The 16,432-nt window shown below is 62.9% G+C and overlaps 1 protein-coding gene across 2 annotated transcripts; it reads left to right on the forward strand.

The window, feature by feature from the left end:
* Window positions 1–5,000: 5,000 nt before the first annotated feature.
* Window positions 5,001–12,808, forward strand: CHIT1 (chitinase 1). Of its 2 annotated transcripts, none has more exons than XM_087823258.1 (11): window positions 5,001–5,025; window positions 5,738–5,767; window positions 6,206–6,407; window positions 6,967–7,023; window positions 7,503–7,668; window positions 7,821–7,945; window positions 8,519–8,642; window positions 9,520–9,705; window positions 9,978–10,091; window positions 11,561–11,732; window positions 12,227–12,808. In XM_087823258.1, the coding sequence occupies exons 1-11, from the start codon at window positions 5,001–5,003 to the stop codon at window positions 12,469–12,471; spliced, it is 1,446 nt and encodes a 481-aa protein (XP_087679384.1). In that variant the 3' UTR covers window positions 12,472–12,808. The 2 variants fall into 2 exon arrangements, with proteins under 2 accessions (XP_087679384.1, XP_016067248.2); XM_016211762.2 differs by having other exon boundaries at window positions 11,561–11,687.
* Window positions 12,809–16,432: the final 3,624 nt, after the last annotated feature.

The raw sequence follows: 16,432 nt of genomic DNA on the forward strand, positions 1-16,432 counted from the left end.
GGAGTCACTGTTGACAGAGACCAGAGCGTGCAGGAGCTCCCTGGTCTGTCAGTGCAGACAGGTGTGCCAGTTATAGGCCTATAAGGTGAGGGTGTTGTGTGGGCGTGACAGTCCGCCTGCTCGTGGAGCACATGTGAGAGCTTTTCAGGAGGATTGAGCTTTTATGGAGTGGGATCAGGAAGGAACCAAACTAGCACTTGCAGGTGTCAGTGGGGTTATGGATCCTTCTGCCATCACTCACTCCGGGCAGGCACACGGTTTTAGCTTCTTCCCCTTGATTCTCTCTACTCCCACATCAGCCGCTCAGAACTAAAGGGAAAGATATGGTGGATGGAGCCAGAACGGTTCAGCCTAGCCTCAGTGCCTAGCATGTGACAGTTATATGAAACTCACATTCCAGTATCCAAAATGAAGTTTTGTTCTAATGCAGACACACCTCTATGCTTACATATTGCCTATGACTGCTGTCAAACTGTGAGGAGAGACTTGGAGTTTCAACAGAGACCATGGGCCACTTACTCTCTGGCTGTTACAGAAGCAGCTTGCTGGCCTCTGATCTTGGGTCTCTTAATTCCCTTTATAATCTTTGCACAGCTGTTTAAGAACTTTGGAGAGAGGTCTGTTTCACTAAAGACAGCCTTTTCCATGCTTATTAGCCATTCATTAGAAAGATGGGGGAAGCCAGGAGAGTGGGCCGCAGAGACTGCATAGGAGCCCGGGACTTAGAAACAGTAACTTAGGCAACCAGATTCCCATTGGAAAGTGAGAGTCAGAGGATGGCTGGTGGGTGGGGAGGAGAGGTCTTCTTTCCATCTTCTCTGTTTCTGACCTGGCAGAGAAAAGTGCTCCTCCTCCTGACCCACACTAGGTGTTATTCCCAACAAGCACACTAGATGGCAGCAGAGAAGGGCTTTTCCCTCATGACCTCCGCTCAGGTGTTATTCCCAAAGTGTGCACCGGATGAAACCAGAAAGTACCCTTTCCTGGAGACCTGCACTCAGGTGTTATTCCCAAGGTGCGCACAAGATGGCAGCAGAGGGGCTTTTTTTTTGGATGACCCCCCACATAGGTGTACTTCCCAATTTGAACACTAGGTGGCATCAGGTAAGTGAATTTCCTGGAGACCTGCCCTCAGGTGTTATTCCCAACGTGCGCACAAGATGGCAGCAGAGGGGCTTTCTTCGGGTGACCCCCCACAGAGGTGTCCTTCCCAACGTGAACACGAGGTGGCATCAGACGAGTGAGTTTTCTCATGACCTATCCTCTGGTGTCATTCACTAGCTGCGCACTAGGTGGCAGCAGAGAAGTGCGTTCCCTGGCGACCCGCACCCTGGTGTTACTCCCAGGACGCTCACTAGGTGGCAGCAGAGAACACCTTTTCGGGCGCCCTCCCCGCCCGCGTTCTTTGCAACCTGCGCGTTTATTTCCAGTGCGAGCTCTTCCCGCGGTTCTCTCCCGGCTGCAGCGCGTCTTCTCATTCTCTTAACCCTTTCAGAGCGAAGGCGTTTTCAATTTTAAGCAATTTCAGTTTAGTTATTTTTTTTTTCATGGATTGTGTTTTTGGTGTTTCTGTAAAAAAAAAAAATCGTGTTTAAAACCTTGAGTCTCAACTTTAACAAGTTTGGGGGAAGATACGAAAAACCTCAAGCCCATGGTGGGGACCAAAAATTCTCCCAGCCGGTGAGAAGAGGCCGGAAGGTGAGTGATTCAGGGCTGCCCCTGTCCCGAACACTTGCATTTTGAGAAGTGACCCCAGCCCGTGGCCTGTGTGCTGTGAGCCCCACAGGGACAGGGGCTGTGACTTTATCTCTGTGTCCCCAGCGTCTGACACAGGACTTATCTTAAAAGGTGTCCAAACAAGCACATACAACATTTTTCAATCAGGAAAGTAATGCGCCCTCATTGTTAACACACAGAACGGAGCTGTTCAAGGTCGGGAGACCAGGAGCCCTCGCCGCCGCCCGCTGTGATTCCTTCCTGTTCTTCCCGTTTGTTTGTTTCGGTCCATCTTTCACGTGGAGACAATTTCCTCAAATGTTAGATAATTGTGGCTTTTCTTCCACGTGCAACGATGAGTCATCCGAGGCTGATTTGAAGCCATGGGGGCCTGAGTGGCCTCTTCTCTGAGGGCCCCAACTTGGGGACACGGGAGCGTTGCTGTTCTGTTGGGGTCCCCAGGTGTCATTAGGGGATCAGCAACGTTTCTCTTGAGCTGGTCAGTTTTCTCTTGGAGGAAATTTCTGAAGCCCCGTGTGAGGCTCCAGGGGAAGGAAGTGCCGGCGAGTCTGAGCACCCCCTCCTCGGCCTCAGTCTCCAGTCTGGCCCCCCCAGGCCCCCCCAACTCCACTCTCTGCGGGGCAAGGCGTTCCCAGTCCACAGCCACTCTGGTCCATCCCTGCGTTTTCTGGGGATGAAGAAGAGGACCTGGGGGGTCTAGCAGTTCACCCGCACCTACCGTTGTCAGGTTCACCCCACTCTCAACTGTCCACTCACTTGCCTCGGACCCCTGGTTTCCCGTGGGTTCCCCACCTGCCGCCTGCGGCCCCAGGTTTTCCAGATCTGCCCTCGCGTGCCCTGGTTTGCCCTTCACTTTGACCCCCTTCCGTGCTGCCCTGGCTGACGCGCCCCAGCCCTCTGGCTGCTGCTTCGGGGTGGCAGGAGGGGGTGCAGCTAAGTGCCTGTGTGCGGCCTGCCCTGCGCGGCCGCCCTCGCCTCCTTCCTTCAGCGGCGCGTCCAGGACACATTTAGTGCTTTTTAAGGAGGGAGGGAACTCCGGCTCCCAGAGGCAACACGCACGCCTGTCTTTGGTTTGTGTTATAATTTTAAATACTGCCGTGAACGCAGTGAACATCACTGTACATCGATAACTCTGTGTGTAAGTGAAGGGGGCAGACGAGAGGGCAGGGGCTACCCGGCCCTCCCTTCTCAGCTCTGGTCCCCAGGGTGCCAACTCCCGCAGCCCGCGACATGGTCCACCTGGATCAGGAAGTAAGCTGACATTTGGGCAGGCAAAGCTACAGCCTGCAGGGCTCGAGAGGACTCAATGTGCCCTTTGTCCCCAGAGGGTACTGGAGGTTCCCGGATGTGGGTTTTAGCGCCACCAAAGGCCACGTCAGCCGGCAGCCACCTCTCCCCCCTGCCTGGGACTCGGCCCCTTCTGAAGGCGCCCAGATTCCAGACATTTTACTGTTAAATTTGTTCCTAAGTATCTTCCCGCTTTTGATGTTTCTTTGCCCTGTTTCTGTTTTGCGCTGTTCTCGCCAATATAGAGAAGAGCTAACGATTTTTGTGTTTGCACCTTCAATCCAGCCACCTTACCGAACTGTTGTTATTTGTGATTTATTTTTCCAGAATCTGTAGGTTTTCTAGATATACAAACATACCTACGACTCTTGGCTAGTGAATCACTCCTATATATTTTGCTCTTAATGTAACAGCCAAAATTTTATAACAATGCAGAGCAACAGTGGTGAGAGGCTCCGACCTTGTCTTATGCCTCATTTTAATGGAAATCCATGAGCACGTCCAGGTCGGTGACCCCGAGCCGGTGCGTCTGGACTGGGACTCCCAGTGATGGGGACAGGAGTGACCAACGTAGAGGCTGTGACGGCTGCAGGGAAGGTGAGGACATGCCTGTCGCCCTCTAAGGGACCTCACAAAGGTTACCACGCCCGGACCCCTGACAGCCCCAGAGATGGGGCAGGAGAGCCGGGGCCGGGCGGGAATGGGAACGACAGCAGCCAACTCGAATCCGCGCAGCAGCCCCCGGGGGGTCCTTTCTACAGACGAAGAAATGAGCTCAGAGGAGCCAGGAACTTGCTCGAGGCCACACAGGCAGGAAATCCAGAGCTGGGCCCGAACCCAGGCAGCCTGACTCTGGAACCCGCTGCCAGGGAACCTCCGTGCTCAGTTGTCCAGGCCGTTGGTGGTCAGGCCGAGAACCAGGGGTCCGATCCCCTGGAAACTGCAGCGTTTGCCTGGGACCCTGGAGTCCACGCACTGTCCGCACGCAGAGTGAGCAGCGTGAACCCAGTGACGCCCAGTGGGTGGGATGGTGGCTGCTCCACAAAAAGGTCTCTCCGCCCAGAGCCTCAGGATGGGGCCTGTTTGGAATAAGGGTCTTCGCAGGTGTAATTAAGGTAAGAATTTTAAAAGTAAAGTTATCCCAAATCAGGGCAAATGGATGCGGGTCGGGAGTGATGTTGCCACAAGCCCAGGACACCGGGAGCCTCAGCAGCTGAGGAGGGGAGGGGACCCCCCGAGCCCTGGGGAAGGGTGGCCCTGCGGTACCCTGACGTCCGACTCCTGGCCTTCGGGGCCGGGAGAGAAAAGTTCCGTTGTCTCGAGCCTCCAGTTGGTGATAATTGTCACAGGGGCCCCAGGACACTAGCACCGGTCCCTGCAATTCTTCATAAGAAACGCGGACATTTACATCTACGCGAAGCTCGCAGTTGCTATTTATCACCCCGTGTTTTTGTCCATCGACGGAGACATTACTCTCCCGCGCGTAGTAATGAAAACATCACTGTCATGAGTTGTGCGTGACATTTGCAAACCTGTCGTCCTGCAGAGAAGGCAGCTGAGGCCCAGCGAGGGTCGTGGAGACTTGCGCAGGCGGGTCCCGGACCAGCTGCCCCGACTCTGAGTCACTTCTCCCAAGTCCCATGACATCTGGGGCCACGCGTGGTCCCCCCCGGCCCACGCAGAGGCCGTCGGGGCCGCGCTCGTCCGGCGGCAGGTTTGGAAACACTTCCTGCTTCCCTGGCGCTGGCCCCCCCTTGGCAACGCCGAGCGCCCGGCTTGCGCCCGGCTTGCACCCTGCCCTTGTTCCAGGCGCTAAGAATTGCTCAAGGCTGCTGTCACTTTGCACAATTCCGTCCCTGCCCCCCGTGCCCAGCCCCGTGACTCCCCCGCCCCTTCCTTTTCAGGGGCAGCGGATAAAAGGAGGGCCCGGCCTGCAGAGCCGGTCACCGGCTGCCATCTGTCCCCCAGCCAACGCCATGGCGTGGCCCGTGGCCTGGACAGGTGAGTGGGCGCCGTGGGAGCTGGAGGAGCGGAGAGTTGGGCGTAACCTGCGAGTGAGACTCGTGTCTCCCGACGCCTCCTGCGTGCAGGCACCTGATTCCGGGTCCTGTGGGCCCCTGGGCTCTCTCAGCCCAAGACTGTTCGTGAGGAGGAAACAGGCTTTACCCGAGGTGGCCGCTGCCCAGGGTTCTAGCAGGAGGGCACTCCGGGGCCATGACCCCGAGTGTCCTTGCAGGTTTTCGTGAACGTTTTATTAGGTTGAGAGGGGACCCGGGGACACTGGAGAGGCGACACCTTCTCTAACGGGTCCTGCCCGGCACCAGGTCTCCTAGGACAGGATCCCTCGCCCCCCAGGGTCTGGCGCACACAGGCCTCCCCCGGGGACGCAGTCTTCGTCCGCCCCCCCCAAATGGCCTTTCCCAGCCCCAGGTCTTCTTGTTCCCAAAGAAGCAACGTCTCTGAATGTCTGGTTTTCCTAGAATATCCCTAACCCCTGCCCTGCGCTGTGCTCTGGGGGGCAGCTTGGCTCAGGAAAACTGCCCTCAGAGCAGGACTGGCGGGGCCCCCGCATCGGGCCTGGGTGGGAGCGTGGACACAGGGCCTCTCGGGTTCCACTGTCCTGAGCCCCCTGCCCCCACCTCCTGGGCCTCCCAGACCCCTGGGGCCGGGAAGGTGGGCACCAGCCTTAAGCTCTGCCTCTCTGCTGCCCCAGGTCTGATGGCTCTGCTGATGATCCCAGGCGGTAAGTGCCCCCCATCTGGAGGCCCTGCCCTCCCTGGGCCCCTCCCTGGGGTCTGCTCTGCCCCCCCCATGCCACACACACCACGAGCTCTCACCAGTTTGCAGCAGGGATTCTACCAAAGCTCAGTCCCCCACAAGTGCCCTGGCCGCCGAAGGCCCCGCTGTCCCTTCCTCCGGAAGGTCGTGCCCCCGGGCCCCGCACAGGAGCCCCTGCGTGTCTGTGTCCCTGGGGCCAGCTCGACGCCGGCCCCCAGCCCCCCCGCGGCCCGAGCTCCGGCCGTGCGTGTGCGGGACTGTCCCGTGCCCAGCGACTGGCTTCACCGCGTTTGCAGCTCTGCCTCCCTGCCTGCCGGGCGCTGTCAGACTGCCCGGGGCGGGTGGGGGTGCCCATCCCCAGCCAGCCTCTGACCGGCCTCTGTTCTTGGCCCCCACGCGCCAGGCTCTGCCGAGATGCTGGTCTGTTACTTCACCAACTGGGCCCAGTACAGGCAGGGGGCCGCCCGCTTCCTGCCCGGGGACGTGGACCCCGCCCTGTGCACCCACCTCGTCTACGCCTTCGCGGGCATGACGGGGCATCAGCTCAGCCCCCTCGAGTGGAATGACGAGAAAATCTACGGGGAGTTCACGGGCCTGAAGCAGAGGTGAGCTGCTGGGGGCGTGGAGAAGGGGGGCGTGGGGTGGAGAAGGGGGGCCCTCCTTGCCGAGCCCAGACCTCCCCCAGCTCTGCAGCCTGGCCACGCACCTGCTGTGTGGCTTTGGACCAGTCGCTCTGCCTCTCTGGGCCTCCCCAGGCTTACGTGGCAGAGGCGGGTAGGCAGGCACCCCAGGGCCCTCCCGTTTGGTCCGGGGGGATCCGGACTGAGACACGGGTTCCTTCTGCTGGGAATGAACGAATGTCCTTCCCCCTAAAATCTCTCCATCGGCAGCTCAGGAGTCTCACCACCTCGGCCAAGCCCCTCCGGGGGCCTGTCCGACGCCCTCGCTTCCTGAGCTGTGTGTGTCCCTCGGGCGGCTGGCGGGTCCCTGGGCGGGCGCGTCTCCTCTGTCCCAGCCTAGAGCTTCCCTGGCAGGGGCCCTGTGCACAGGGCCTCACCCTCCCGCCCCGCTGCCAGGGCGCCCACCAGCCCAGCCTTCCCAGCCTGGGAGGGGAGCCCTGGAGCCCTGGGTCAGCCCTGCTCCCCCCACCCCGGTTCTCTCCAGGAACCCCAAGCTGAAGACGCTGCTGGCTGTCGGGGGCTGGAACTTCGGCACCCAGAAGTGAGTTGGCTGCGAGCACCATGTATGGGGACCCAGCTCTCTGGGGTGTGGCCAGGGCAGGGGGTGCAGACTGACCTTCCCTCTGGGCCGCTGGGGCCCTATAAGGTGGGCACGGCGGTCGGCTTGGCTCCAAGCTGTCGTACATCCAGTCTTGCCAGCAACACGGAGATCGGACCTTTCGGGCCTCAGTATCTCCCTCAGTGAAATGGGCGGCTCCTGTTTGTGAGCCCGGGGCTGGGTGACTCGGCTCCAGAGTCGACGCGCCCCCGGCAATGTCCATGTTCAGGGGCAGGACCCAGGGCTAGGTTGTCCCCTCTTGGCCAGGCCTGTAACTCATGGGCAAACGTCCCAGTGGCCTCGGCAGCTGTCCCCCGCCCCCCAGCACCCTCCCGGCCGAGGCAGATCCCCAACAATACTCCCAGCGGTTCCCTGCTGGCCGCCGCGGAGCGAGGGGCCCACACTCTCCACACTCCCCACAGGTTCACGGACATGGTGGCCACGGCCCAGACCCGCCAGACCTTCATCAGCTCGGCCATCGCGTATCTGCGCAAATACGGCTTCGACGGCCTGGACCTTGACTGGGAGTACCCGGGGAGCCGGGGGAGCCCCCCCTCAGACAAGCAGCGCTTCACCGCCCTGGTGCAGGTCTGGCCGGGTGCTGCTCTGCCCCCGGGGCGGCTGCCGCCTGCATTTGCTCAGCCTGTGGGCAGCTTTCAGGCTCCCGAGGGGGAACCTTGCTCGGGGCTCCCCGGCCAGCCAGGCCCTTGCCTCGCGCTCACCCTGCGCTGTCCCTGCAGGAGCTGGCCGAGGCCTTCCAGCAGGAAGCCCGGGCCTCGGGGAGGGCGCGCCTGCTCCTGAGTGCGGCCGTCCCTGCCGGGCGACAGTCCGTGGACGCAGGGTACGAGGTGGACAAAATCGCCCGGTGAGTCTCGGGCACGTGGCGTGGGCCCCGTGGTCTCGGGCACGTGGCACGGTCCCCCGTGGTCTCGGGTGGGTGGCGTGGGCCCTGTGGTCTCGGGCGGGTGGCGTGGTCCCCGTGGTCTCGGGCACGTGGTGTGGGCCCCGTGGTCTCGGGAGGGTGGCGTGGGCCCTGTCGTCTTGGGTGGGTGGCGTGGGCCCTGTGGTCTCAGGCGGGTGGGGTCAAGGGCAGGCTGAGCTCGGGCACATCCAGGGATGCTCATGGCGCCTGCTACCCACCCTCCAGAATCCCGCTTTTGCTCTCTGCCTTGTGAAATACTGGGGGGCGTGGGGGTGACGCCCCTCCCATCCCTAAAGGACTTGGTCCTGAGGGTGCGCAGAGGGCCGGGAGGGAGGGGGGGTTGCTAAAGCCGTGAGCGGCCAACCTCGCTGTTTGAGAAGAGCCTCAGGGCAGGCGCGGGCACACAGGGCCTCATCCCGGGGGCCCCTCCGGGTGCCACAGCGAGTGGGGAGAGAGAGGAGGGGCCCCACCCGCTCGCGGGCCTCTCACCCTTTTCCACGCCTCTGCCTCCTGCAGGAGCCTGGATTTCATCAGCCTCATGGCCTATGACCTGCACGGCTCCTGGGAGGGGACCACGGGGCACAACAGCCCCCTGTACCCGCGGCAGGGGGAGAGCGGGGCAGCCGCCGAGCTCAACGTGGTGAGTGGCCGGAGCGAGGCAGGGCCGGCTCGCCCAGCAGGACGCAGGGTGCCCGTGTGTTGGGTCAGTTTCCTGGGGTGCCCGCCGCGGCTCAGGGGGGGCCTGACTCCTGTGCAGCATCCCGGCTGGTATGAGATGCAGCAAACCCGTGTGCGGGGCTCAGACGGCCGGCGACGAGTGGGGAGGGTCCTGAGCTGGAGATTCCAGAATGGCTCCCGCTTCCTTCACGCACACGCACGCTCACACTCACGCACACGCACGCTCACGCTGACACAGGCACACTGGGCTGGGAGGCAGGGGCTGGGCCCCCCGGATCTGTGCGGTGAGGGAGGGTCCCCCCCCACGAGAGCCCTTCCGCGCTCCATCCTGTGCTCCTGGGGCTGCGTCTGGCCGGAGAGGCGACTTTTCCAACTGTGCACAGAAGTGACATAGAACTTAACAGGGGCCCTGAGCCAGGCCCTCAGAAAGCGCCAGTCTGATCAAATATGAACCGTGAGGAGCAAAAGGAAAGAAACATGAGTCAAGGAGCAGGAGCTGCCTTGCCCCGGCCCCCGCCTCGCGCTGCCTTAGGGCCCCACTGCTCTGCGTCCTCGGACTCTCACGGTGCCCTTGGAGGTTCGGGTGGTGTTTCCATTTCACAGACAGGAAGCCTGAGGCTGGCGGGGTTAGCAGGTTGCTGGGCGAGGTCTCCGGCCGCGTTGCACCTGGGACAGCGCCCGGCACACGCCCGTCAGTGATTATTCGCTCAGCGAGTCCAGGCCCCCGGCGGAGCCGCGTCTCCGGACCGGCAGGGTCAGAGGGCCGAGCACGGCCACGGAGCCGCTGCAGAGCCCCGGCCTCGGCTGACAACGTGCCCTGCCGCCCCTCGCCCCTGCAGGACCACGCGGTGCAGCAGTGGCTGCAGAAGGGGACCCCCGCCAGCAAGCTGATCCTTGGCATGCCCGCCTATGGACGGTCCTTCACCCTGGCCTCCACGTCTGACACCGGGGTGGGCGCCCCAGCCTCGGGGCCGGGATCCCCTGGCCCCTACACCAAAGAGGCGGGGCTGCTGGCTTACTACGAGGTGGGACACCCACGTTCCGAGCCCTCAGCTGTTCTGGCCGGTGCACCCATCCCACGGGGGCCGTTGCCGGTGTATCCCCAAGTCCGGCTGCCTGGTGGGCCCCAGGGTTCAGGGTCACTCGATCTGGGACGTCCCAGGCTCTCCAGGCTCCTCGGACGGGAACTTTCCTATCTCCAGTCTGTCCTTGGCAGGAAGGTGCTGTCCCCCATGGTGCCCCCCGGTGCCCCCCCTTTGTTCCCCCCACGCCCCCCATCTGCCCTCTGTCCCCACAGGTCTGCGGCTGGAAGGGGGCTGCTGAGCACAGAATCCAGGACCAGAAGGTGCCCTACGCCTCCCAGGGCACCCAGTGGGTGGGCTTCGACGACGTGGAGAGCTTCAGAACCAAGGTGAGGCCCGGCCCCGCGGGAGGGGCGCCCTGGGGGGGGCGGGGGCTCGGGAACACGGGACGACAGCGCCCGGAGCCCCTCCCAGGAGGAGTCTTTCCAAAGTGTCCCCGCACCTCACCGATCAGGGGCAGACGCTTGTACCTTTACCTCCTGTTGGCTAAGAGACAGAAAACTCGCCCCACACTGAGCAGCAGCCCAGACAGAGCCGGTGTTGATTAAATACAAGCAGAGTCCACACCGCAGGGGGTGACGCCTGCAGGACTCGGGCCTCTTGCTCCGCCCCCGGGGCAGAGTGCTGGGCACGTGCTCAGGGGTCAGGCCTTTGATCTCCCCCCCCCCCCCCCCCCCCCCCCTGCTGCTCAGCAGCAGTGGCTGAACTCACGCCCGTCCCCCTGCATGTCCCCCATCTGTCCCCCTGCATGTCCCCCATCTCTCCCCCTGCATGTCCCCCATCTCTCCCCCTGCATGTCCCCCATCTGTCCCCCTGCATGTCCCCCATCTGTCCCCCTGCATGTCCCCCTCCGTTACCACGCAGCAGACGTGGCAGGTCCTTGCGGAGGAGCCGATGGAGCGCTCTGGGGACTGAGGAAGGAGCGTGATCCCAGCCGGGGGGTCCTGGTGGAAGGTGCCTGAGAGTCTAAGAGCAGGGGAGCTGGGTGCTCTGGGGAGAGCCCCGCAGGAGCCACGAGGTGGCAGAGAGGAGGGAGATGGCGCCCGCAGAGCTGAGCCCTGGGGGCAGCAGGCGTGGGGGGAGGCAGCTGCAGAGGGAGACTGGGGCCAGCACGGGGCCGCCCGGCCCACCCTCCACCGCCAGCCTGACTCCAGCGGGGACCCTGGCGCCCCGGCCGGGCTGGGAGACAGGGAGAAGCCCACCCGAGGCAGCACCAGCCAGGCCGTGAGGAAGGCCGTGGGGACAGAGACCTGGAGGCCGTGGGGACAGAGACCTGGAGGCCGTGGGGACAGAGACCTGGAGGCCGGTGGGGACAGAGACCTGGAGGCCATGGGGACAGAGACCTGGAGGCCGTGGGGACAGAGACCTGGAGGCCGGGGGCCGGCTCAGAGCTCTGGGGGAGCCCAGTGATTCCCGTGGTCACTCAGCTCAAGGCCAGCAGGCAGCGGTGCCCGGGACACGGCCCCGCAGCACAGCACAGGCCCGGATGCCAGCTCCCAGCCTAAGGAGGCCCCTCGGCATCCGCTCCTCACCCGACCCCAGACCGTGCCTGGGTCGGGGCAGCAACGCTCCAGGGTGACTCACGCCGGACCTGACGGGGACCGGGGATCGGGGACCGGGGACCGGGGATCGGGACTCAGCTGCGTAGGCCCCCAGCCCAGGTCTGCGTCCGGAGCCTCCACTACGCATGGCCTGGGGGCGCTGGACACAAAAAGAGCCCCGGGCAGGGTAGGGAGCTGGGCCCTGCGGCTGCCTGGCCGGGCCTCCCGGGCTCCTCCACCCCGTCCGCTCCTCGCAGGTCAGCTACCTGAAGCAGAAGGGACTGGGCGGTGCCATGGTCTGGGCGCTGGACATGGACGACTTCACGGGCTCCTTCTGTGGCCAGGGCCGGTACCCCCTCATCAAGACCCTGCAGGTGGAGCTGGGTGAGTCGGGGAACGGGGGGGGGGGGGGCAGAGCTCAGGGACAGGGTGTGAGCCGCCTCCCTGAACGGCAGGTCCCGGCTCCTCCGGAGGAAATGGCTTCACCCCAACGCTACGATTTCCCAAATCTCATGCCCCCGCCGGGCCGAGGGCATTGCTGAAATGATTTTCCTCTCGCTCCTCTTCCTCTTTCCGACTGTGGCAATGCCCCCCGGCGTTGGTAGCCGGGCTTCCCGCCGGCCCCGGGCCTGGGAGGGGCAGCCTGCTGCTGTCTACGCCCCTCCTGCCGCGTGGGGCCCCCGCGGGCCCTCGGCCGGGTACGGCTGGGCTTGCAGATGGTAGACGGCCACCGATGCCCGTCACAGCCACAGCTCCGGTGGCCTCCGTTGAGCTGCGGCCCCCTCGTGGCTGTCGTCCGGCCGTCTCTGCTTGCCGGGTGTGGGGCGTGGGACTGCGGCCTGCCTACGGTTGCTGACCGTGTGCGTGGCCTGTGGGTTTGGGGTCTCGGGGGAGCCTTAGCTGAATGTTGACTGTTTTCCCAGGTCTTCCAAACAGGCCTTTAGAACCCTCCCAGCCTGAGGTCGTCATACCAGAGACGCCCTCTAAGCCCGAGCGTGACCCCAGCCCCGGACAGGACACCTTCTGCCAGGGCAAAGCCGACGGACTCTACGCCCACCCTGGGGACCGGTCCAGCTTCTACAGCTGTGCAGGGGGCCGGCTGTTCCAGCAGAGCTGCCCCCAGGGCCTGGTGTTCAGCCCCGCCTGCAAGTGCTGCACCTGGAGCTGAGTCCCCAGGGTCCTCTGGCCCCAGCCCCGGGGCCAGAGCCTGGGGTCCCCTCGCAGCCCCCCTCCCCAGCTCTCCCGGGGTGACATCTGGCTCCTCCAACCTCTGTCTGATCTTTCTCTGATCTTCCCATAGCCAGTCTTTCTGCTCTCAGCCCTCGGTTCCTTTGTCTCCGCTCCTCTCCAGCTGCCTCTTTTACATGCAGAATAACTCTTCGGTTTGCACCCCACTGGGTCTGGGTGCTGTGACTCACAGAGGCTCTCTAAGCCCGCTGTCCGTTCAAAACGTGCCCTGGGAAGGGTAGGGGGCCAACCAAGGGGTGGGGGTTGCATAGGACGTGCGTAGGTAAGAGTTGGGCAAGGAGGTGGTTGATTCAGGATGTGCCAAGCCTGTGCCAGGGAGCCTGGCAGGCCTCCGCATTCCAGCGAGCTGCTTCCAGGGCAGATGACCACGGATCTGGGGCACGGCCCTGGGTCCAGCCCCCTGCTCCCCAGCGGGAGCTTTCCCTGACCCCCCTCAGGCGCTATCCCCAAGATGCACAGAAGGGGCAGCAGAGAGGAGCCTTTTGGGGTAACCCACTGAAGTTGTTATTCCCCAAAATGCCCAGGAGGGGGCAGTACAGGAGCATCCGCCGCCCTGAGGACTCGCCCCCTGGGCATTATAACGGGAATCCAGGCCCGGCCGTGGGCTCACTTTGAAATAACTGCTGCTGCCCAGCCAGGGTGGCTCAGCGGCTGAGCATCGACCTAGGATCCAGGCGATCAGGGTTCGATTCCCGGTCAGGGCACATGCCCGGGTTGTGGGCTCGATCGATGACTCTCATCGTTGATGTTTCTGTCTCTCTCGCTCCCTCTCCTTTCCGCTCTTTGAAACAAATAAAGATATATTTAAAAAAAAGAAAAAAAAGAAGTAATTGCTGCTTTGAGCCCCACCATCCCTCTGCGAGCTGCCGGGGAGAGCAAATCGGGGGGCCGTGTCCTTCAAAAGGGCCTTTGCTGGCTCAGAGGCCTTTTCTGATCAGGCGCACCACCCTGAAAAGGCGCATTATTGAAATAGACCCTCACCCCACCATCTCGACGTCATGGGTGGGCGTGTGGCCAGAGGCGAACATGCTCTCCCGGCTCTGTTTCTACAGCCAGTCACGTCTCTAATTCCCCGGGACCGGGGGCGGTTTGGTTCGTCCGCTGATAGGTGGTAGCATTTTCTAATTTGCGCAAAGTCACAGCTGGCTGTGGGTCATCATAAAAGAAGTCCTCGGCCTAGAAGGGCAGAGGTTCCCCAAACAGAGCGAGACTGAGGGGATCGCCTGAGAAACACGGGGAGGGTCCCGGGAAGGAAACACATCAGCACTCTCATCTCCCCCGGCCCGGCCCGCAGGTCACAGCTCCGTCACCGGTGAAAGATGACGCCCTTTCCTTGGGTCTGTGTGCTCCGGGGACAGGGCCTGGGGAGGCCGGAGGCAGGTTTGCCAGGATGTCCCTTCCTTCCTCAGGCAGCGTCCCCAGTGGCGGAATCTATTGTCGCGAAGCTGTTCACGTCGCTGACTTCACCTGAAACCGTAATTCGCGTTTTCTCTTTTTCTTCCTGATTCGTCTGGTTCAGGTTTGATGACGGTTATTGATCTTTCCCGATAAACGATATTTGGTTTCGTTAAGCTCGCCTAGCGTGTGTTTGTCTTTCACGAATTCCCGTCTTTGTTAAATTCTTTCATCTACGTGCCTTGGACCTAGTTTGCTGTTTTTCTAGCTTAAGGTCGAGGTTTGGGTCACTGGGTTTGTGCTTTTCTTGGCGTCTAATAGGAGCACTTAGCACTTTCGGGCCGTTCATGGGCTGTGTTCACATCTCGCTCGGTTCCTCTGACCCGCAGGCTCTTCAGAAGGAGGCAGCTCTATTCCCAGCCCTCTGCCGACGGTCGGCAAACGCTTTGTGCCTGTCCAAGTTAGTTATTTTGTATGAAAGGACGCACACTCCACATTTCAATTCTTTGGCATTGGGACATTTTTACGGTCTAGAATGGAGGCCAGAGTCAGGACCAGATTTAAATTTCCTAACTGGTAGCCCGACGCTCGGTTTCTGAAGCCTGGGGCGCCAGGGTGGGCGACACCCAGGGCAGCAGGGCTGGCCCACTGGGCTCTTTTGCCCGTCTTGAGGTTCAAGCCCCCCTGCTCGTCGCTGGCTCCCCAGAGCGGATGCCGCCCGACACCCCTCCGCCTCATTCCCACCCGTCTCACCGAGACTCGCTTCCTAATGAACACAGTCGTTCTGCGACCTCATCGCCAGCAAAGCCCAGTCGGGTTTTCAGGTCCCTCAGGGGCCAAGGACCAGCCGAGCGCACACGTTAGGGTCGTGTGTGTTACGCAAAGTGCTGAGGCCCCAGAAACCCCGGCGTGTTGTCCTTGGGTTCCAAAGAAATCACCGGAGGACTGGCTGGGAAAGACGCGGGTTTATCACGACCTCCGTGAGCACCCGTGGCGCCGGCCCGCGACGTTACCACCACCAGCTGCGCCGGTGAAGCTGCGCCGTTAAGACCCATCAGCCTCTGACCGGCCGCGCCCGGGAGGCCGCCGCCGCTGTTTCCCCGCTGCCCAGACTGGCCAAACACCGGGTTCACGGAGAGAGCGGAAAACAGGGCCCAGGGCCCACGGGGGTCCCCTCACCGCTGCGCCACGTCAAAGCTGCTCGCTGGTTCCTCGACTGAGGGGCTGGCCGGCCCGAGGCCTCACAGGCCACCTACCGACGGCTTTCCCGTCTCCCCACGGGTGGCGGGCTGGAGCTTGGGAGGGCCCGTGGTCCCAGGGGCCATGCGCGTACGTTGAGGCAAATCATGAACCAAAGGTCGATTACCGGGACTGACGTCTTGGTCTCAATAAAATGAAGATCCTCCTAATAATACGCTGTCTGCGCCCAGCGCTGGGCGCGGGGGGCACCGCTGGGCAGCCGGCTCCCGACCCGGCAGCGGCTCCCACACGGGCTCGGGGCCGCCTGCCAGGGGCGGGCTGGGCAGGGGCCTCCTTGGATTCGAAAGCTCTGCTTCCGAGGCCCCCAGATTTGAGGGAGACCTATTTTTTGCGCCTGCCTCTCGCGACAGTCCCTGCCTGGCTGCACAGTGGGTTTTCCTGTCACGGTAACGGGGGTGCCGGCCGTGGTGGCGGGCACACATCACCGTGGTGGCTGCCCGTTGCGATAGCAGGGCACGTGTCCTGATGGCGGCCACCTGTCACACTAGCGGTCGCGCAGGACAGGGACAGCCCGTCATGACAGGGCACGTGCCGCGATAGTCCGCCGTCAGGAGAGCGCGTCTGCCGCAATAGCTGGGGCGCGGCGCTGGTGGGCGCGCATCACAATAGCCGCTGCATGTCGCGACAGCACCAGCCTGTCGCGATAGAGGCCGCATGTCGCAATATTGTGACTCTGTCGCGATAGCGGCCCACCTATCGCGATACTGACCGCATGTCACGACAGCGAGGTGTGTGTCACGACAGCAGCCTGCCTATCGCGATAGTGACCCCGCCTATTTCTGCGACACTGCGCGCTGCGTCCCGGTAGTGGGCTTGTGTCGCGACAGCGACCCCATCGCGATGCTGTGCGCGGTGTCACGATGGCGGCCTGTATCGCGACGGTGCCCCCGTATGTCACGATAGCGGCCCGTATCGCGATAGTGGCGCGTGTCGCAATGGTGTGCCCATGTCCCGATGGCGGGCGCCTGTGACGGCGGGTGTGTCGTGGCAGGGGCTCTGCCGCGATGGTGGGCGCCCGCGGTGCTGGTGCCCGGCAGCAGCTGCCTCCCGGGTGGGGCCCGGCGGGAACCCTCCCCTGCGACCGGCCGGGCGTCTCCCCTGGGGCTCCGGTCCCTTCGCCTGGGCCCGTCCGACTGGAAACGCTTCCCTCAGCCGAAGCTCCGCGGCGCGGCCTCGCGGGCCTCTGCGGGCAGGTCCCCGCTCGGCGCTCTCCTTCGGGCCTTTGG

This window comes from Miniopterus natalensis, chromosome 12 (assembly GCF_054644295.1).
Source record: "Miniopterus natalensis isolate mMinNat1 chromosome 12, mMinNat1.hap1, whole genome shotgun sequence".
Classification (NCBI taxonomy): Eukaryota; Metazoa; Chordata; class Mammalia; order Chiroptera; family Miniopteridae; genus Miniopterus; species Miniopterus natalensis.